This window comes from Furipterus horrens, unplaced genomic scaffold, assembly GCF_987537825.1.
Source record: "Furipterus horrens unplaced genomic scaffold, mFurHor1.1.pri manual_scaffold_13, whole genome shotgun sequence".
NCBI classification, from domain to species: Eukaryota; Metazoa; Chordata; class Mammalia; order Chiroptera; family Furipteridae; genus Furipterus; species Furipterus horrens.
The window spans coordinates 59,141,624-59,163,460 of NW_028327183.1; the positions used below are offsets into that span (position 1 = coordinate 59,141,624).

The following is a 21,837-nucleotide window of genomic DNA, read 5'->3' on the forward strand; positions in this document are numbered from 1 at the left end:
ATGGCCGCCGCCGCGGGGAGGCTCCCGGCGGAGGTGAGTGCGCGTCCCCAGGGCCTTCTCCCCTCTTCCCCCCGAGCCCTGCAGCCACAGTGCGGGCCTCCCGTCTCGTCCTTTGTCCCGGGCGTCGGAGTCCGGGACCGACAGGCGTTAGTGGTGACACGCGGGTGACGGGAGTGGGGGAGGGCGACCGGCTGAGGGGCCGCTGCGGTTTGGTCACCGAACCTCTAACGCTCCAGGGGCTGCCCCCGCCTGGCGCGCCCCTGAAACTTCCGCGCGTCAGACACCCCTCGGGCCCCTGACCGGCCCGGGACAGGTTTGAAGGACAAACCGGCGTGAGACTCGGGCAGTTTCAGTCAGAACGGAAGGAAGAGGCCAGTGCGGGCGCCACGGGGACGGGGGCAAACCGTGTGCCTCCGAGCGGACGGGGCCCGTGCTGAGAGGGTTCGTGGGGTTCCCCGCGTTTCCCAGGGCGGGGCGTTGTCCCCGGGCTTTGTGACGCCTGGTTCTGAGGGGCCTCCTGGCTGGGAGGGGCCCTTGTGGCTGCGATTTCCGTGGCTGACGCAGGGGCCTCCTGCCATTACCTGTTCCCCTTAGTTGGTGAGCAGAGGTTGGGGTTCCTGTAAGAGGCTTTTACACCCACTTGTTAGGATTTTCCTAAGGTCTTTCTGCCCTGCCTCAGTTGTACTAGGTCCTTCTGGCATTTCCGAGCACCCTCTGCAAGCCACATGCTAAGTTCATGGGTGATCTCAGAGAGATGCCTGTGGTGCGGAGCAGGAGGGGGCCGAGCCGAGGGGGTGACCCTGGGTGTGAGGCTGTGAAGGAGGAAGGACCACGCTGTGAGCTCAGCTGGAGGAAGTGTGAGCGGACGGGCCCGGTACCCGGTGTGGGGACCACGGGTGAAGCGCGAGCCCACGTTTGGCTGTGTCGGAGGCGCGGTCTGGGAAAGTCGGTGGAATTGCTGGGCGGGAAGACTAGCCCTGCAGGCATGGACCTGAGCAGAGGTTTTACTTATCTCCTGCACATTCCATAGTTGCTGCTGTTGCTAGGGTGATAAAGGAGATTTGAGACTTAGATAAGACAGCAGGCGCCAAGGCCCTGGGCCCAGCGCTGGTGTCTTCTCTGAACTGGGGATTCAGGAAAGGGTTGGGTGTGGTTAAGCTTTTGTGGAGTAGGATTAGGTTTGTTTCAGACTGTTCCAGATTCATTTGTATTAATCCTGACAGGATATTGTGACCTTTGCGGATGTCGCCGTGTACTTCTCCAGGACAGAATGGGGCCTTCTTAGTGAGGCTCAGAGACGCCTGTACCTCAACGTGATGCTGGAGAGCTTTGCTCTTGTATCTTCTCTGGGTAAGACACTCACTGTGAATTCTTTTTCTGCATACCTGCACCCCCCTTTCCTCAGGCTTAACAAACTCACTTTCAAAAAACACTCACCAGTGACCTGGACTAGGTTTGCATTTCCCTCAGGGGCGCTCTCTCCTCGCATGTGCAGTGTGTACAGTGTTGGTTTTCCAGTTTTCTGGGTAGGTCCTAGATGTGGCAGGGCTGGGTTGTTTGCACTTCCCCTTCTCTCTCTGCAGCCCCAATATCTGGTGTACTGAACTCTCCTAGGGAAAGATTTGAGGTGAGTAGTGTTGTCAGAAGTCTAATAGATTTCACATTGATTAGCGAGGAAAATATTTTTTATATTCCTGTTCGTCGTGTCTACATACATATATATTTAATACTCGTTCGAGGATCCATTTACTGACTGTTAGAGAGGAAGGGATAGGGAGAGAAAAATATATATATGTGAGAGAAAAAGCATGGATCTGTTGCCTCTTGTATGTCCTAGACTGGGGATGGAAGCTGCAACATTTTGGTGCTGTACCAGACAACTATCTATCAAGCTAAACCAACCGGTCAAAGCTGCATAAAATATTTTGTATATATTTATTAGTTCTGTTTTCTCTAAAGTGTAGTCAAACTGAAGTAATTCCGTATTGCTTTTGACTTAGATGATCTACCCGTTGTTGGAAGGAAAATACATAGTTGTCTAGTGCTGTTCTGTTGCCTTGTCTGCCTTCAGAGCTCATATTGTTTGCTCAGTCTATTTAGGTGCTCTGGGGTTGGATGCATACTAATGAAAAATGTTATCCTCTAGATGAATTGACTGCTTTATCATTTTAGGATGGCTTTTCTCTTCTGACGGTGTTTCAGGTTGTCTGTTTTGTCTGATAGAACTTAAGGTACTCCTGCTCTCTTTGGTTTTATTTGTATGGAATATTTTTTAACATCTCTTTACTTTCAACCTATTTGTGTCCATAAAGTTTTAGTGAGTCTCTTGTGGGCAGCATATATTGTGTCTTGTGGGTATTTTTTCTTTTTTTAACACAAGGGAAGCCCAGGCAGTTCTCAACTTATTTATTCACTTTTATAAATTAAAAAATTTTAAATTGACCTACACTGTTATGATCGTTTCATGTGTACAACCCAATGATTAGACATTACGTACCTTACTAAGTGATTCTTCTGATAAATTTTGCACCCATGTTACACCATCCATAGTTACTGGAATATTATTGACCTTATTCCCTATGCTGAACTATTCTGTATTTGTACCACTTAATCCCTTCAACTTTTTCATGCACTGTGAGAATTTTTACAAGTAGTTATTTGAGCCCAACTGATGATGGTGGGCAAATGCAAGAACTGAAATACTTTTGTGTCCTGTGCTTTTTATCCCTTCAGCCACTCTGTGTCTCTTGATTGGAGAATTTTTTGAAGGACCTACTATGGTCATCTCATTGTTTTCTGCCTCTTTTATAGTTCCTTTTTTGTCTTTTGCTCTTGCTGTCTTTTTTGTGCTGTAATCCTTTTCTATAGTGGTATGATTTGACTCCTTTTTCCTTTGTGTATCCATTACACAGGATTGTGGTTGTGGTTTCCATTACACAACTCATAACTCATTAACATATTGTAACCTGAAAACCGGTTTATTTGCACACCAAAATTCTACCCTTTGACTCTGCCACACCACCCCCCCTATATATTTTGATATCACAGTTCATATCTTTACATTTTGTGTATCTTTTAAATTATTGTCACCATTGTTCTTAATATCTTTATTTTTATTCTATATACAATAAAGTTAAAGTACAGTCCACCATTGAACTGTTTTAGTATTGGGAACTTGATCACATTCCTGGCCTTACCAGAGAATTTTCCACTTTGCTATGTTTTCATATTTCTATGTAGTATGCTTTTATTTCAGTTCAAAGAACTTTTTTTTTTGGCATTTCTAGTAAGTCAGGATGAATAGAAGTAAATTTCTTCAGTTTTTGCCTTTCTGTATATTTTTCTTGTTATTTTTAAGGAAGAGGCTTTCTGGTTTAAGTATTGTTAGCATGCAGATATTTTCTTTTAGTGTTTTTAATATATGATTTAACATTCTCCTATCCTGCAAAGTTTCTTCACATAACTCTACTGATAGTCCTAAGGGAGTGTTATTCTGCATAAGAGGAGTTTTTGTTCTTTTGGCCCTGGCTTGTGTGGCACTGTGGATTGAGCCCCAGCATGTGAACCAAAGGGTCGGTTTTTTGATTCCCAGTTAGGGCACATGCCTGAGTTGTGGGAGGCAACCATTGATGTTTCCCTCCCTCCTTTTCCCTCTCTCTAAAAATAATTAAAATCTTTAAACAAATCTCTTTCAGTGTCTTTTGACACTTGTTATAATGCATCTTGCAGAAGTCCTGTTTGCCTTGAATCTGTACAGGGATCTCTGAGGATCATGAACATGGTTATTGACATTTCTTCATATCTGGAAGTCAATCTTTATCTCACTTTTTAATATAAGAATTTTATACCTCTCTTTCCCTTCCCTTTACTTTATCTCTTTCTCTCTTTTCTTCATTTCCTCTGGGGTTCCCATAATGCAAATAAAGGTTATTTGTATGGTGTTCCCAAATTCATCCAGACTGTCTTAACGCTTTTTAAAATTTTTTCTTTTCACTAATAATTTAATAAAAACTGACTCCGAGGTGCCTTATCCATTTTACTCCTTGATGTTGTATACGTTTGAAAGTATTTGCAGCTTTCATTTTCTTCACCATATTAAACTCTAGAATTCCTTTTTATTATTTTTATGATTTCTCTTAGAACCCCTTATTTTATGACTATTTGTTTATTCATTATGTTTTGTTCCATGTGTATTTGCTTGTACCTCATGAGGTGTTAAAAAATAATTATTTGTATTCTTGTCTTGTAATTTTTATGCTTCTAGTTTTGGGGAATTCACTTTAAAATTATGATGTTCCTTTTGTGATTTTCTTTGTCATATTTCTTTTTGTCTTAGTGTTGATGTTTGAGCATTTAATGAAATGAAAGTTACCTTTCTGGACTTAATGGACAGGTTATGTTTAAGGATTTGGCTTTTATATTAAAGATTTAATTTATTATTAAAGAGGGGAAGGGAGGAAGAAAGATAAAGAAACATCAATGTGAGAGAGAAACAACAATACATTGCCACTCACATGCTGCCAACTGGGGGCTTAGCCCACAATTCAGGCACGTGCCCTGATGGGACTCTAACAAGCGTCCTTTCTGTATGAGGACTGGTGGTCAGCCCTTTGACTCACAGCAGCCAGGGTGAGATATAGTTTTATCTGCTTGTAGATACTCGGGTGCTTGGTACATGATGTGTTTTGGGTGAGGACAAGATTCAATTTGCATTCATCTCGCTGCCCCATGAGCTGATGTCAAAATAGTGAAGACTATAGGAGTTCTCAGGGCCACGGGAGCAGTTTTCCAAATATTTGCTGATCTCCATTGGAGTCTTTGGTGACAGAGATTGCTGGGGACATACTGATGTGATTCTTTCATTAGGGATGCTGTGTCCAGGGGGATTCCTCTAGATGTCCACACTGACAAACTGTACAGGTTCTTTAAGATGAAATATGTGAAAAGTTTGCAGATACTAGAGAATCCGAAAGTTATCAGTGACAGTGGTTGCCATGGTCATCACATGACTGGCCACTAGAGTCCACTGTAGCACAAGCGCAATGGCTTCGAGTGGAAGCTCTCACCCTTGTGTTTTTAGTGTAACCATCGTAATCATTTTTGCCATTATTTCTGTGCAGTTCTTTGTTTTATTCTCCACTTTATGTCTCTTGGCAAAAACTGGTCTCCTGAGCATTTCACCTTTTCCCCACGGGCGTTGTTTTATCCTGGAAAATTGTCTAATTATTCTTCAAAGGGGTTGAATATTTGTATTTTTTATTCTGCCATCCTGCTAATGTCAATCACATAGATCTTTTTTCTTTAGTCTATTTGTCCGGAGTTGTTCTGTGACAGTGCTGGTTATTCATCTCTTCTGTTTTAGGAGTTGCATCATCAGTTTCATATAATTCCTCAACTGGGAGGGAAGTAGAAGAGCCCTTTGGGTATCACAAGAGGGTCTAGTCCAGCCATGACTAGATGGTCTCAGAGGAGTTCTGGTGTTGGTGAATGGCACTTGGAGAGCATTTGATGCCAGGGCTTTGTTAAAACATAATGAAAAACCTATACTATGTAACTGCATTTTGTCACCATTGCCAGTGGCCACATATTAATCCACTTGTCTTTTCTCAGTATTGGCACTTTGCCAATTTGTTAGTTCTCATAGTTGTCATTTGTACTCTGACCTTCAGCCAGGGCTGAACTCTGCCTCTCTGACCTCTGCACCACAACCATTGCTCTGAGGAGTATCTTTGGTGTGCTTTCCAGCTTCATCAATGACTATTGCATCTTGAAGTGTGCACATATTTCTATACGACCTTTGTACAACATCTGCTCTGCTGAGGTGGATTTTCAACTGCAAATGTTGGGCACATGCTTACGCTGGCAGCCATCTGCAGTGGAACAAGTGGTAAACCCTGACTCTTCCTTGTTTCCTGTTCTTCCTAGAGTCCTTCCTTTAATGAGGTGCCTATTATTGACTGTCTTAGTGGCCTAGTAATGCAGAACCACCACTTCCTCAGAGTCTTATCTCACTTGTCTTGAAAATCATCGCATAAAGTTATACCTTGATGTGACAGATGCAAATCTGTGGTGAGAAAACTGCCTCCGTATAAGTCAGTATTCACTTTACCAGCATTTGTTTTTGTCCAGGTTGCTGCTGTGGAGCAGAGGATGTGGAGTCACCCAATGAACAGAACGCTTCTGGAAGAGTCTCACTGTCTTCCCAAAAGAGCCACCCCTGTGAGAGTTGTGGGCGCGTCTTGAGAGACATTTTCCTCTTGGTTGACCAGCAGGGAACACAGCAGAGGCCGACACTGCTGAGGTGTGGGGCATGTGCAGAACCATTTTATTTCAGTGCGCAGAGTCACCAGGACCAGGAGCAGGACACAACAGAGGATTGTTTCATAAGCAGTGTGGATGATGATTCACTTGGTAAGCACTGGAATTTCCATGTGTCGTGGACGCCTCATACCTCTAGTCAGATTGGAAAGTACTTCCTCATCAACTCAGGACCTCTTGAGCAACTGGCTACTCACACAGTGCATGGAGCAGAGGAAATCTCTAAGTCTGAAATACCTCTACAAAGTAGGAAATATTTTTACGCCCCTAGAGAATGTGAGAAAGCTTATGGATGTGAAGACACACTTGTTGAGGATCAGAGTTTCCTTATAGAAAGGCAGTCTTGTGAGTATTATGAATGTGAGGAATCTACCAATAGCTCTGCCCTCCATGATCATCCGAAAGTTAACACTGGAGAAAAGACTCATGAGTGTGGCATATGTGGGATGTCTTTCACCAGAAGCTCTGCCCTCCAACGTCATAAGAAACTTCACACTGGAGAAAAGCCTTATGAGTGTGGTGAATGTGGGAAATCTTTCAACAGAAGCTATGCCCTCCAGGGTCATCAGAGAGTGCACACTGGAGAAAGGCCTTATGAGTGCAGTGAATGTGGAAAATCTTTTGCCAATAGCTCTGTTTGTCGTAATCATCAGAGAGTTCACACTGGGGAAAGGCCTTATGAGTGCAGTGAATGTGGGAAATCTTTTACCAATAGTTCTGTTCTTCGTAATCATCAGAGAGTTCACACTGGAGAAAGGCCTTATGAGTGCAGTGAATGTGGGAAATCTTACACCTGCAGTTCTGCCCTTCGTAGACATCTTAAAGATCACAGTGGAGAAAGGCCTTTTAAGTGCAGTGAATGTGGAAAAACTTTTACCAATCGGTCTGTTCTTCTCAACCATCAGAGAGTTCATACCGGAGAACGGCCTTATGAGTGTGATGAATGTGGGAAATCTTTTACCTGGAGGTCTTCTTTTCTTAAGCATCAGACAGTTCATACTGGAGAAAAGCCTTATGAGTGCCATGAATGTGGGAAATGTTTCACCAGGCGCTTTGCCCTGCAAGGTCATCAGAGTCTTCACACTGGAGAAAGGCCTTATGAGTGTGGTGAATGTGGGATATCTTTTACTTGGCGGTCTGCTTTTCTTCTGCATCAGAGAGTTCATACTGGAGAAAAGCCTTATGTGTGTAGTGATTGTGGGAAATCTTTTACCCATAGCTCTGCTCTTCGTGATCATCAGAGAGTTCACACTGGAGAGAAGCCATTTGAGTGTGAATGTGGGATGTCTTTTGCTTGGAGGTCTGCTTTTTTAAAGCATCAATCAGTTCATACTGGAGAAAAGCCTTATGAGTGTGGACATTGTGGGAAGTCTTTTACCAATAACTCTGTTCTTCGTTATCATCAGAGAATTCACACTGGCGAAAGGCCTTTTGTGTGTGCTGAATGTGGGATGTCTTTTACTTGGAGGTCTGCTTTTTTTCTGCATAAGAAACTTCACACTGGAGAAAGGCCCTATGTGTGTGGTGTTTGTGGAAAATCTTTTCCCATTAGGTCTCTTCTTCGTTATCATCAGAGAGTTCACACTGGAGAAAAGCCTTATGAGTGCAGTGAATGTAAGAAGTGCTTTAGAAATAGCTCTGCCCTTATTAAACACTATCGAGTTCATTCTGGAGAAAAACCGGTATGAGTGCAGTTAATGTGGGAAAACTTAATGAGTAGCTCTGCCTTTTGTCATCATCGAAGAGTTCAGACTGGATAAAGGCTTTTTGAATGCAGAGGATGTGCGAAATCTTTTATCTGCATCAGTCACCTCCTTTATCATCAGAGTTTTCTCACTGGGAAATGCCCTTATGTATCCAGGAGATGTGGGAAATCTTTTTCTTGTTTCAGAAATTTCTATTATTCTGAGAGAGTTTACATGGTAGAAAAGGCATTTGAGTCCTTTGAATATGGGAAATATTTTACCAATAGCCATGCTTTGGTTGTTATCCGAAAATTCAGTGATTCAGTTATTAGCAGTTAAGAAAATTTGGGAAATCTTTTATTTCTATTTCTAGGCATTTACTTTGTTAACTTCTCCAAGGCCACACAGGCAATAGCTTTTATACATGTGCAATATGAGAAGTTTTTTTCTTATAGCAATAAGTTCTATTATATTCAGAGATTTTACTCTTAAGTAAAGGCTTTATGAGTACAGTCAGTGTGGGAAATTCTTTTCCCATACTTTTTCCTTTTTTATCAGCAGTTTACAAAGGAAATAGTCCTTATGGAGACACAAGTGTGGGAAATCTTTTACCTCGTAGTCATGGTACTTTAATCACAGTGTACTCTGGTAAAGGCTTCAAGTGTAAAGTGAACATGGTAAATCTTTAGCCATAAATCTACCATTTTAACGTGGGAGAGTTCTCATAGTGTAATAGTTAGATTTTAGAAAATTATTTTTTTTCTCTGTAATTACACTGAAGAAACCTTCTGAAGAAATATCAGAGTTTAATTTTATATGTTCAGAGTACAGACATTTCTCAGAATTTTAATGTTTATAATTTAAAGAACCTAACAATGTATGATCTAAACTAATTGTGCCTTTATGCATTCTTACAGTGTGTGAGGGTTGCATTTCCCCACTCTTAACAAAATTTTGATTTGATTTCTGTGAATTTTAGCTCTTTTTGTGGTGTGTTCATGATGCTTTCTCTGTTTTAGTTGCATCTCCCTAAGGATTTAGGACCAGCATTTTTGCAAGTGTGTATGTACTTCTGATACATTCTTAGTAAAGTGTGCGCTCACATAATTTACCTATTGTTTTGTTAATTTGGGGTACTCTCCTTTAGCAAATAGAGTAAAACAGCAAAGATGTATGATGCAATGTCAATCACTTTCACTGCTTGAAAAAGTAATTTTTGGTTTATGGAATAATTGGGTTTGGGAGAGATGGTATATTTGTTTTAATAGTCAAATGCTTTTTTTGCTGTACAAAATGTAAGTACATATCATACACTAAAGAATAATGCACATTGTTTACACACTTCATCACTTTTGTAAGTTTTAACATTTGGTAATATAATAAAAAGCCTTGATTTTTACTGTTGACCCATTTTTATAGTCTGTTTTCTGGGGTGTGCTGGGCTGAAGAGGACTTGAAGGTCCCACCATGTGGTGTGAGGATGAATGGGTGTTTGTTGAGCTTATGGCCCTCCTGGAAGCCAATGAGAAGAGATCTGTAATTAGACTCCCCGTACCTTGGCCATGCCACCTGGGTTTAAATGTTAGCTTCTTGAACATTTTTATGATCATAGGGAAGTCATGTTCTCTATGGGCCTCAGTTTCCTCCTATGTAAGAGGGATAAAAAGCAACTTAAAAAATTTTTATTTATTTTTTTATTAAGTTATCTCACTTTTCCCCACCCTGCCCACCCCTTCTCCCACCATCAATCCCCACCCCATTTTCCATGGTCATTTTCATACTAGTTCCTTGACTAGACCCTTTCCCTTCTTTTTTTTTTTAAATTATTTATTTTATTTTTAGAGAGAGGGCAAGAAACATCACTGTGTGGTTGCCTCACTCGTGCCCCCAACTGGGGACCTGATGTGCAACCTAGTAATGTGCCCTGACTGGAAATCGAACCAGCGACACTTGGCTCGCAGGCCGACACTCAATCCACCCTTTCCCTTCTTTGCCCCCTGCCCTCTTCCTCCTCCCCCCTGGTCACTGTCAGTCTGCTCCTTGTTTCCACGCCTTTGGTTCTGTTTTGCTTGTTTGTAGTGGTCATTGGTTTCCTATATTAGGTGAGATCATAAAGAGCAACCTTGATCCCAGCTTTGTTGCTTATTTCAAAGGCAGTAGCTATACCCCAGTCATCCCCTGTGGTTGCCATAGAGGCCACACCCCTGGGACCTTCTGCCCTGGGTGCTTGTGAAAATAAATGGAACTTCTCAGATCCCCCATACATGATGTAGTTAACACAGACTCCACCACGGGTAGGAGGTGGCTTTAGGGCTCTTAGGTCTCAGTATCGATCCCCCATTGTGACATCTGTGGTTGACAGTTAATCTCCCAAAAAGTCTCTTCAGTGAGTGATAGGAAATTGATGAAAGTATGAACCACAGCCCTTATGAGAAGCAATAGAGGTAAATAAATTCAGTTAACACTTCTGGGTACTGGTATTCCAGGATTTGCTTTTTTAAATTAGTTTCTTTTTAATTCAGCTGCACCCTGTGGGTTTAAAGTGTTACTGTCTTTCTGGGGAAATCAAGAATCGAGCAGAAAAATGAGGTTTCCAAGGTCAGGTTCAAGAGGCTGGATTCAAACTCGTAAGTCTGGCTCGAGTCCTGGGGACAAGCTCAACCATGGCATATTAAATAATCAGCACAAGGGAGGAGGACAGCAAAGCCCAGGGAAATGGTAAGCTCACTTGTTACTGCTATTTTCATTGTTGCAATTATCATGAATTTTCCACTTTTTCTTGATTTTAGAGCGCTTATCATCTGCCTCATAGTCTTCATGGGAAAATTATATGTCATTTCCAGTGATTTCTCCAGGGAAATGGCTTTAAATCTTACCTGCATTTTGTCTTTTTCTTTTTTAACTTAGCACACAGCCTGGCACTAAGGAGACCCCCGTAATTTGGGCCTGAGTCTTTGCACGTTCACTTATCTTTTGCATGACAGGCTTCAATTTTATTCACTGTGGTGAATGTGGTCCCTCAGTTTGACCCTTCATGTGTTTTTGGTACATTTTGGTGACATATACTCTGCAATATTGATGACAGCTGGATGTGGCACTTGGGACATATTCAGAAGTGATCCTGGAGACCTATAGTATTGTTATCTCTGTAGAGGGGAGGTCACATCTTTTTTTTTTTTTCTTTCAAGATTTTATTTATTTTTAAAGAAAGAAGAGAGAGAGAGAAACATGGATGTGTGAGAGATACATTGATCAGTTGCCTCTTGATGGCCCCCAACTGAGGACCTGGCCCGCAACCCAGGCACATGCCATGACTGGGAATCGAACTAGCGACCTTTTGGTCCACAGGCCATCCCTCAATCCACTGAGCCACAGCAGCCGGGGGTCACCTCTACTTCATACAGGAAACTGCCCACTTGATCCTGTACTGTGTCCAGGACTGGCTGGAGGAGACAGTAGTGCTCAGCATCATCTCCCTGCATCCCTGACCTTGTTCTGCAGCCACATCCTTTCCAGTCTCCGCATGTCTGCACCAGAAATCTTTGAGTAGGAACATAGTCCTTCTCAACACAAACCCTCGCTTCACTGGCCACAACTGAGATTCTTAACTCCTGATTGCTCCAGACAGGGGCCAGTTGGCCAAATCAGGTTGAGTCAGTGTCTCACACAACCCAGTTAGCAGTTATGGTTGGTGGGCTGTTTCAGAGAAGAGGTGGAGTCCGTAGCACCCTTGGTGATATTTGCAATGTGCTCCCATGATATGTCCCTAAACAACACAGTCCATTTAAAGGCACCAGGTGGCATACGTGCACACTCTGAAAATTGACTCCTTTCCCCATGTCACTCCCTCCTCACTGCTGTCAGAATGCCTTGGATTAGTGCTGAATCCTTAAAGCCCTTCTAAATGTTAGCGATTGTCCATTTTCAACAGAGGGAGCAGCCCTGAGCAGCCCTCTCGTAAGTTACCTGGGACCTGAGCATTATTTGATGTCATGGCATTTTCATGATAACCTATCGCTAGTTGCAGGTCAAACTGGTTTTCCCAGTTATTCAAGAAGTACAAGTACACGTTTTAGGATAGAATCTATATGAGAAAAATTAAGTGTAGGCCACATTAAAGAGAATAAATAATATCATTGCACAGCTTGGCCCCCTAAGCAGAGATCAGGTGTCTGGTCATTTGCAGGCACAGTTCAAACTCTTACTGAGTTCTTACATCATCTCCATCCTTAAGCTTTAACTTTCATTACGTGCTTGATTATATTGTTTATAGAGTTATTTTATAATGTTTCCCATAAATTGGGTGACACTTGATGTAAAATATTGGCATGGTTCCAGGTTGGAAACAAAATCACTTTTTTCAGCCCTCACTGGTGTGGTCAGTTGGGCATAATTCTGCAAATCCAAATGCCACTGATTCAATTCCTGGTCAGGGCACATCCCTGGGTTGTGGATTTGGTCCCAGACTATGGCAGGTATGAGAGGTCATCCATCTCTCCCTCTCCTTTTCGCTCTCTCCCCCTCTCTCTAAAAAGTAAATAAATAAAATTTTTTAAAAATCTACTAACACTTCTGACTTATATTTGAATTGGCAGAAAATGGTTAACCCATTTTAGCTGAGTGAATATATTTTGTGTCTAAGTGAGAATATACACCTCTTTGGATTTGTGATCTTTGGGAATAATTGAAATATTTTCCTTCTAAGGAGCATTGTGAGATTCACGGCATAACAAGGAATTAAAAACTTTATACTACTCTGACAACATGAAATAGAATAAAATGTACTTAACAAACTGATAAAAATGAACTCACATACTAATAGTTTCTTTGTAAGCATACTGCAAGCACAAGCAGTTCCAGTTCCTGCTTGTAGTAGAAATGGCCTTGAGCAGGAAGTCAGGTGACAATATCACCCAGTTGGAGGAATTTGGCGGGCACTCATCAGTTCCAGGGCATGACATTGAAGATCCATATTGGGACCACTGAAGACACTGCCAGCTTGTTGTCTCTTCCCCTAATCTCTTAATTCTGCTTGTCCCGCTCTTGTCTTTATAAAAACCTTTGCCTTTACCAAGATGTGAGGTTGGGTTTCGAGAGGAGGGTCCCCCATCTTTAGGTTGCCGTTACCTGAACAGAACCACTTTCCTTTACACCAGCACCTGCCTCTGGAGTATTGGCTTCCCAGTGGCAGCCAGAACTCTGTCCGATAGTTTTGGTGAGCAGGACGGAGTCTGAATAAAGTCTCCAATCAAGAGATCAGGTGCAGACATCGCTGCCCAGAAGCCTGCGAACCCCCTAAAAACTAATGCCATTTCCCAGCGGCGCCTGAGTGGTACCACGACATCTTTATTCGCCAGGGATAGCGCCTGGGAAGGTCAGAAAACGGCTCGAGCTCGGAAACCACGTTACCCTGAGGCCACTGCGTCCGAGATGGCGGCGTTGAGCCGAGAGCGGAGCAGGTTCCTGCCTGCGCGTCAGGATAAGGTGTGATTTCCCGCTTTTTTTGTTTCTTTTTTCGTGGCGGATATTTTTAACTCTCTGATCTGTTAACGGAAACAGGCACTCCGCCGCAGCAGGGGTCGCGGGGGAGGCGGTAGAGGTGCGGTCCCCGCTGGGAGAGGCGCGTCCGAGGCTTGACGCCTCCGAAGTGGCCGGATCTGGGCTTTCGAGCCTCGCAGACCCCGCTGCGCCCACGGAGTCCGCGGGGAGCGCCCGGCTGAGGTGAGTGCGCGACCCGGGCCTCCCCCCCTCACCCCACCGAGCCCTGCAGCCCCGGCCCCGGCGTCCGGGACGTGAGGCGCCCGTGGGGGACACGCGGGCTGACGCGCTGAGGGGCCGCCGTGTAGCGACGCGCGGGGGCGGCTGAGCCGGGAGGACCCGGGCGCCGTGTTGCGTGTGGAGGCGCCGGAGAGGCCGAGGCGAGGTTGTGCGTGAGGAGTTTGACTTTTCCTCCCGGGACGGCCGCGGCCGCGGAGGGTTGTGAACAAAAGGGACACCGGCTGCGATGAGGTCGCAACGTTTCCAAACGCGGCTCAGGGGCCGGAGAGACTGGGCGCGGCGAGAGCCGTGGGGACGGGACGGGAGGGCGGACCCCGGAGAAGAGGGGGAGCCGGGCAGGGGCTGCACTGGGGACCGGGGGCTGAGGTCACGCAGCCGCCTCCAGGGCACCCGGCCCCGGCGTGGGTGGTAATGGAAGTAGTAGCCCAGGAAGTCAGGAAGGGGCTGAGGACCGGGTTTTCTGCTGTGGCTCCCGGTAGGTGGAGGTGTGTGTCACAGCGCAGTATAGGGACAGAAGTGGTCACATAGAGGGGAGAGGGGAGAGTTTGGGTTGTGGAGTGACCGCGGCCCTCACAGTATGAGTAGACATGACACGAACTGAAGGCCTGAGGGTAATTCACACAAGAGGGGGCTGGGGCGTATTCACTGCTCTAAAGGCTCACCAGGACTTTGTTGTGACCCTTGGGGAGACCTGGGGTGTCCCAGTCAGGCTGACAGGTTAGCTTAGGGGTTTAAGTGATCATCTGTGAGACTCCCTGGGCACGGGGTAGGGGACCACTGGGGCTGGGCCTTCGGTGAGGGTGAGGTGGACAGGGGAAGGCTGAGACTGGTGGATGCACATGAGGGGCGGCACCAGTGGAGGAGGGCTGTGCCTATCTGAGCTCTGATGTGGTTCTCAGTAGGTGAGGTTGAAGCAAGGAGCAGTCAGGGAGGGAGGCCTTCACTGCAGGACCCAACGGAGACCCTGTCAGTGGGAGTCATCAGAGTCTGGGTTGTACTTGATCCTGCTTGAATTTTCCATATATTCTCTGGACCACATATGCTGAGTAATGAGTAGAGAGGCCAAGGCGAGGACTGTGGTGAGGGCAGGAGGAGGCGGGGCTGTGGGAGTGCAGGTGTGAGAGAGAGAGATACGGTATGAAGACTGAGGTGCACTTGGAAGGGGAATTTAAATTCATGGCTGTAGGGCCCTGGCATTGACGTAAGATTGAATAAAGGGTGAGCCCATGCCTGGTAGTTTCTGGACAAACTAATATGGGAAACCTTACAGGAACTTCCTGGGAAAAGGGGGTGTTGTATTGCTTCATGTCAGGTCCAGAGCATAGATGCCATTTATGTGCCCACCTGTCTATTGTTGTTGAGGGCTGATACAGTGATCAATAGCACCTCTATGAGATAGCGGACATCAGTGCTGCCTGGGCTTGAAAATCTTCTCTCACATGGGCAAGGAAGAAGGTTAAGCCAAGACAGATTATGTAGTTAGTGAAATTAGTATCCTGGGAAAGAAGCTGATCAGAGAACAAACTGTCCCTGTCCTTGCAGGGCTGTCTCACCTTCCAAGTTGTGCCTCTGACAAGGTAGCTGTGTGAGAGGTGTGATTCAAAATATTATGTGCAGAGGGTTGTGTAAACTGATGACTTCAGTGCCCTGATATTTGGGTCATAATGGTGAAGGCTGATACCACCTTTTTTTCTCTGGGAGAAGCAGGGGTAACACAGGGGTCTTGCCTGACAAGACCAGTGTCGTATCACTCACACCATCTCTCTGGCCCACTTCTCTCCCTAACCTATGTTTGTACTGACCAGAGGCAGTGTGCCCTTATGCCAGGCCCAGAGCTCAGGTATCGTCTGTCTGCCCATCAGCCTATAGTTGTGGGAATATAGGAGAGAGTGACGCCGATGGCACCAAGGCCTGGTATCTTCTCTGCTGTGGGGAGTCGCGTGAGCAGATGGATGTGGAGGGTGAGGGGTAGGACAAACGTGGGACCCTAGGAGACAAGCTGGTCATGGAATGAACTGTCCCTTTCTGACAGGATATGAACTTTGCGGACGTGGCCATTGCCTTCTCCCAGGAGGAGTGGGGGCTCCTTGATGAGGCTCAGAGACACCTGTACTGCAGTGCGATGCTGGAGATCTTTGCACTTGTCGCATCTGTGGGTAAGACGTTCCCATGTCTCATTGTGTCCTGTGGTGGTGACCTGCCTTCCCTCTTTTCTCCAGAGTAGGTGTGTCTTTCCCACAGCCAGACCGTGGGCTCTGCTGATCCCCCCCACCCCCCAGCTTGTCATCTGTGCTGTGGCTGCCAGTGCTAAGCTGTACGGACTGTTCTGTGCCAGGATCTCCCTGAGCAGTTCTAACACCTCTTGCCTCAACAGGGAAGTCTCTGGGAGTCAAAAGTCTTTTTGTTTTTTTAAAGGTTTTATTTATTTGTTTTTAGAGAGAGGGGAATGTAGGGAGAAAGAGAGGTTCAGAAACCTCTATTGGTTGCCTCTCATACATGCTTTGACATGGGACTGACCTGCATTCCAGGCATGTGCCATGACCAGGAATCGAATCAGCGATCCTTTGCTTTGCGGGAAGATGCCCAATCAGCTGAGTTACACCAGTCAGGACTGGGAGTCAGGAGTTTTACGAACAGCTTAGTATATCCTGCCTTGCTTGCCCGCTCCCTGGCAGGGTGATGGTGTTTAGGTCCACGGCCTCCAGTTCTGCCCCCACTGTCTAACTAACGGTTAGTCCTGTGTGACTGCCTGTGCCAGGTCATGGTCCTTACTTCCGTGAACTGTGGCTGTTCTTGTAAGATCCTCCTTCAATTGTTGTGTGTAATATTGTCTTCTCTGAGTAACTACTGTATGCCGGGTCTCAGGGCCAGTGCTTGCTCAGTGCTGGCTGCTCACCACTGTGGTCTTTCATAAATACTGTCATCATTCGGTCTCGGTGTAGTAGTACAGTAGAGGGTGCAAGGAGAACCCTGGCTTTCTCACAGGGTGGACATGGATAGATGGTGTCAGAGGAGTCCTGGCCCCGCTGAGTGGCAATTGGTAGAGGTCAGGACATAAGGGCTGTGTCCAGATCATACCAGGAACCTTGCTCATGTCCAATATTGTTTTGGTGCAAGTGCCACTGGCCACACCACATTTCTACCTGTCCTTTTCCATACCTAACACTTTGCTGGCTTGTCATTTCATCTGTGACTTCCTGGCTCCTGGCTGCCTTCATGTTTGTGAGCTCCATCTATTATCTGTTCCTTGGCGCATCTGCTTCTGCAGTATTCTCCACCGTTGACCTGTGCATGTCTTATGAGGTGCACATACTTTCCTAAGTAATCCTCAGACTCCAGCTACACATTTATTTAATTAGATTGGGAACCAAATATAACCAGTGTTCTGCACAGCTTGTTGTTGTCACCAGTAGACAAGCCGTGCAGAATACTGTTAGCAGATGAGTTTGAGATGCTTCTCTTCCATGTGGGGCCTGCTATTTTTTTGTCCATTCTCTGGTAGTGTTTTTTTCTATTTTGTGAACTGAGGCCCAGGACTGCATAGCAGCCTTTTATTCAACTTGCTTCCAGATCTATTACCTTGAGACAGTCCTATGAAAACATTGTATTATGGCTGACACTCTTTTGTAATGGGACGTGTTCCTTCTCCCAATGTCAACATCCATTTCCTCAGCATTTCTCTGCTTTCAGGTTGTTGCCATGAAAGGGAAGATGAGGAGGCCCTTTCTGAGCAGAGTGTATCCGTAGAAGGAGAGTCCCAGGTCGAGGCTTCTGAGACAGCTCCAGCAACCCAGAAGACCCATCCCTGTGAGCGGTGCGTCTCAGTCTTGAAAACGGTTTTGCACCTGACTGAGTTTCAAGCAACATACCTTGAAAGGAAAGCTTTCTTCAGTGACACGTATGTGAGAGACTTCTGTTTCAGTGCAAACCTTCACCATCCACACAGGCCTGCCAGTGGACAGAAGCCCTGGAAAGGAGATACGGACAGGGCCTTGTTTGTGACTAGGTGCAACTTTTGTGTATCAGGGGCCCCTTTCACCCTTGGGGAGGATGGGGAGGACTTCCCAGCCACCTCCGGCTTTCTCCAGCCCGAGGCCACTCCTAACAGAGAAGAGCCACCGAGTGGTGGTGAGAGTGGACAGGGCTTTCATAGTAGAAAAAGTCATCACCCATTGGGTAAATGTGAGAAAGTTGTCAGCCATGACAACAGAGTCGTTCAACATCAGGGCGTCTGCCCTGGAGAAGGCCTTTATGAGTGTAGCAAATGTGGGAAAGCATTTGGACAAATCTTTAACCTCATTCAGTATAGAAGAGTTCACACTGGAGAAAAGCCATATGAGTGCAGTGTTTGTGGGAAATGCTTTAACCGCAACTTTTTTCTCCTTCGACATCAGAGAGTTCACACTGGAGAAAAGCTTTATGAATGCAATGTTTGTGGGAAATGTTTTAGCTACAAATTTAACTTCATTAAACACCAGAGAATTCACACTGGTGAAAAGCCATATGAGTGTAGTGATTGTAGGAAGCTCTTCAGACAAAACTGCCCTCATTCAGCACCAGAGAGTTCACACAGGAGAAAAGCCATATGCACGTAGTGATTGTGGGAAATGCTTTGGCTACAGATATGTACTACTTGCATCCAGATATTTATCTGATGACATTTGCAAATCAGATTGATTACCTACCATGTCCAGATGATGTGGTGAACTTTCCTGCTGAATTCAATACTGGTTCCAACCTTTGTCATCTACTGTCTTTCCTGAGGTCAATGAGTCCATCCTGCTTTTCAGGTTTGCCAGTTTTACCTTTCTAGGACATGATTTCTGACTCAGCCTGGGGAACTCCGGCACCACAACCAATAATCTTGACAGTCCTCAAGCCTCCTTATTCAGGTGCGACAGATTTTTTTTATCCTCTCATTAAATTGTCATGGAATAGTACTGGACTCAAAGGTTCTTTTCTTAGCTTTCAGGCTCATCTTGGGCACCCACAGGCTAAGAAGATCTCAGCCATTCCAACCACCAGAATCTTAAAAGTTTCCATGGAGGCCTAAACAGGGTTCAGCCACGTACACTGCCCCACTCATCTAAACACATTGCTCTTTCAAGGCTGCTTCAACATCAGTGTTTTTCTTTTGAAGAATTGCTAATTATAAGTAACGACAACTTTAAAAACACTGGGTTTACATTATATAAGTGTGTGTGTGCACGTGTGTATGGGTGTGTGTGTATAGATCCTAAAAATAGCAACACAGAATTATAGAAAAAAAATTGTGACTATCTGAATGAAGGACTTGTATATAATAAACATGACAGAGACCAGTAAGTAAAAGACAAATAAGATCTTTGAGCAGACTCTTAAGAACATATGGTAATTAGGCTTAAAAGAATTGTTTAACATTACTTATTATGAAATTGTAAGTAAAACTTCAATGAGAAAGCACTAGAAATACACTAGGATTGATCCAATTAAAAAGAATGGTGACTTCCACTCAAGATGGATGCAGAGGTAAACACAGCTCACCTCGCACAACCACATCAAAATTAAAACTAAAATATAGAACAGCCATCACTCTGAGCCATCAGAAATCAAGTTGAATGGAAGTCTGACAACTGCGGAATTAAAAAACCACATCCATCCAGACTTGTAGGAGGGGTGGAGACACAGAATGAGCTGGTTCCACAACCATGTGTGGTGGATAGAAGTTTGGGAGGGATATCTTGGAGGCGAGGGGTTCCAGGCCCGCACCAGGCCCCCCAGCCAAGGGTTCCAGTGCCAGGAAGATAAGTCCCCATAACTTCTGGCTATAAAATCCAGCGGCAGTTGAGTCAGTGGAAAAAATTGCTAAATTCCCAATCAGTTCCCCTTAACCCACAGACAGACTTACTCAGACTCACTCCCTCTGAGCTCCAGCACTCAGCAGTTTGAAAGGCACCAGTGGCATACAGGGAGAAACTGAAGTGTCTGGAATCAGAGCAACAGCTGGGGGACATCTTTTTCCCAGATAGAACTTTAGGCAGAGGCCAATGTTCCTTTTCTGAGCCTTCACCCCACAGACCCACAGAACCATCAGGCAGGTGCCATATCACATGTTTGCCCCACCCTGGTGATTCCCTGAGGCCCCCCCATCAGCCAACTTTCAGGCCCAGCCAAGCTGTTAACAGTGGCTTTTCCATATGAATGGCTTATCTGGTCTCATGTTTCAGTTCTCTAAATTCTCTCAAGCAGAGCTGACCTTAGTGAGCCCCAGTCCCCATACATCTTGCTAAGTGGCACCAGGCCCAGCATTAGCAGCAGCCAGCCTTGGTACACAGCTTGGCTTCACCTGAGAACCTCCAATCCCAACACAAGAAGTAGCCAACTATAGGGCTTTGTAGCTCATGCTGGGTGGCCCCAGGCAGAACACGGGTGGTGGCTGACCCTGGCCTGCACCACCTGGGAGAGCCCAGAGCCTGCACATCCAGTGGACTGTTACAGACCAGATTTGAGTACCACCTCCCTTCCCATGCACAGCTTATCCTGCATGGAGGGTGCAGATTGATGGTCAGTGGTCACAGCCAGTCCCTGTGATACAGAGAGATCAGACCACTGTGGAGAAGTAGGGAGAGGCCATAGGGGGAGTTTGCTGAGTCAATGGTAAGCAGGCTAGGTCAGGATTGGCTGAGAAGCTGTGTCTCCAGAGCACATGGAAATAAAAAGAGGGCTGGCTCAGGCTCTCTGTCTCTTGGACTGGCTGGTTCTGGTTCTCGGGCTCTTCCTCGAGGAGGCCTGGATGATCATGCTGCAGCTGCATGTGTTGCCCAAAGGATGGTATTTTGGATGGGAAGGAACTCAGGGAGCAGCCTAGGATCAGGCTGGCCTGGCAGAAGGTGGCAGGGTTATTCTTCTTTGGTTGTTCCAGAGGCAGAAGTCTGCTATTCTTTCAAAATTGTGTAGCTTTTGTATCTTATGTTGTTTTTCTTTGTAAACTAACCTTATAGAAATAAGATAATTAAAGCTAACAGGGGGAATTATAAGAGAACTCAGATGTTAAAGAGTTTAGCCTTAATTGATAGGCCTAACTGACTAATGCATGTGGAAAGCTGTTATTCCAAAATGGTGAAGCTTTTGAATAAAGACTCCTTTCATTCATCACCAAACCTTTGCCTCTGGAGGGTGGCAGCAGGCAGCAGGACCCCAAGTGCTATTCTGTAACACTTGTACCTAACTTGGGGAAATCCTTCCCATTGACCTCCCAACAGCAATTAAGGGTCAGATACAAGAGTTCCCATAAGACTCAGCTGATTTCTTAAAAGAAACTTTGCAGGCAAGAAGAGGCTGGCAAGAAGTATTCAGTGATGTTCATTTAGAACGGAAGGGCAGATAAAGAGCTTCCCAGGCAAGAAAAAGCTGAAGGAGTTCATCGCCACCAAACCATTAGGGACTTGTTTAAAAAAAAGATCAAAATTTTGAACAATAAAATGGCAATAAATACATATCTGTCAACAATTGAACCCCAAAAAACAAACAGCAAACAAGCAGAACAGAAACAGAACTGTAAGTATGGAGAAAGGTTTAATGGCTGCCAGGTGGGAGAGGGAATTGGGGGAATAGGTGAAAAGGTGTAGGGATTAAGAAGCACAAATTAGTAGTAATAGAATAGTCATGGGGATGTAAAGTACAGTATAGTTTATGAGGAAGCCAAATAACTTATATGCTTGACCCATGCACATGAACAAAGTTGTGGGTATGGCCTGAGGGAGTAGGGGGGTGCTGGGTGGAGGGGGAGAAAGGGGTAAAATTGAGACAACTATAATAGCATAATTAATGAAATATGATTTTAAAAAAATATCTTAAGCCTCCGGGAGCATGCAGAGCTTCAGAATGTGAAATAATATATCTCCATAATTTGGGTGATCATTTGCAGAGAGCACATTGCAGAACTATGACGACGATTCCTTTCAAGAGGAGGTGAAGCCTACCTAGATGCGCTATTTCCCGGGGCTCCTCGCAGGTGAGCCAGTTACCCCGGGCATTTCGTGGCGCTGTGGGGACTACATTACCCAGAACCCTCGGG

At 45.3% G+C, this 21,837-nt stretch overlaps 2 protein-coding genes across 2 annotated transcripts; both read left to right on the plus strand.

Moving 5' to 3' along the window:
- Positions 1-8,617, plus strand: LOC149995671 (uncharacterized). Its single transcript, XM_090259282.1, has 3 exons — positions 1-33; positions 1,224-1,350; positions 6,130-8,617. Exons 1-3 carry the CDS (start codon positions 1-3, stop codon positions 8,004-8,006), a joined length of 2,037 nt encoding a protein of 678 aa, XP_090115408.1. The 3' UTR covers positions 8,007-8,617.
- A 7,199-nt stretch (positions 8,618-15,816) lies between these two features.
- LOC149995672 (zinc finger protein 551-like) lies at positions 15,817-18,887 on the plus strand. The gene is given in 3 exon segments (XM_090259283.1): positions 15,817-15,937; positions 17,472-18,324; positions 18,326-18,887. Coding segments are annotated over 3 exon segments (1,107 nt in total). The 3' UTR covers positions 18,459-18,887.
- The last annotated feature ends 2,950 nt before the right edge of the window (positions 18,888-21,837 follow it).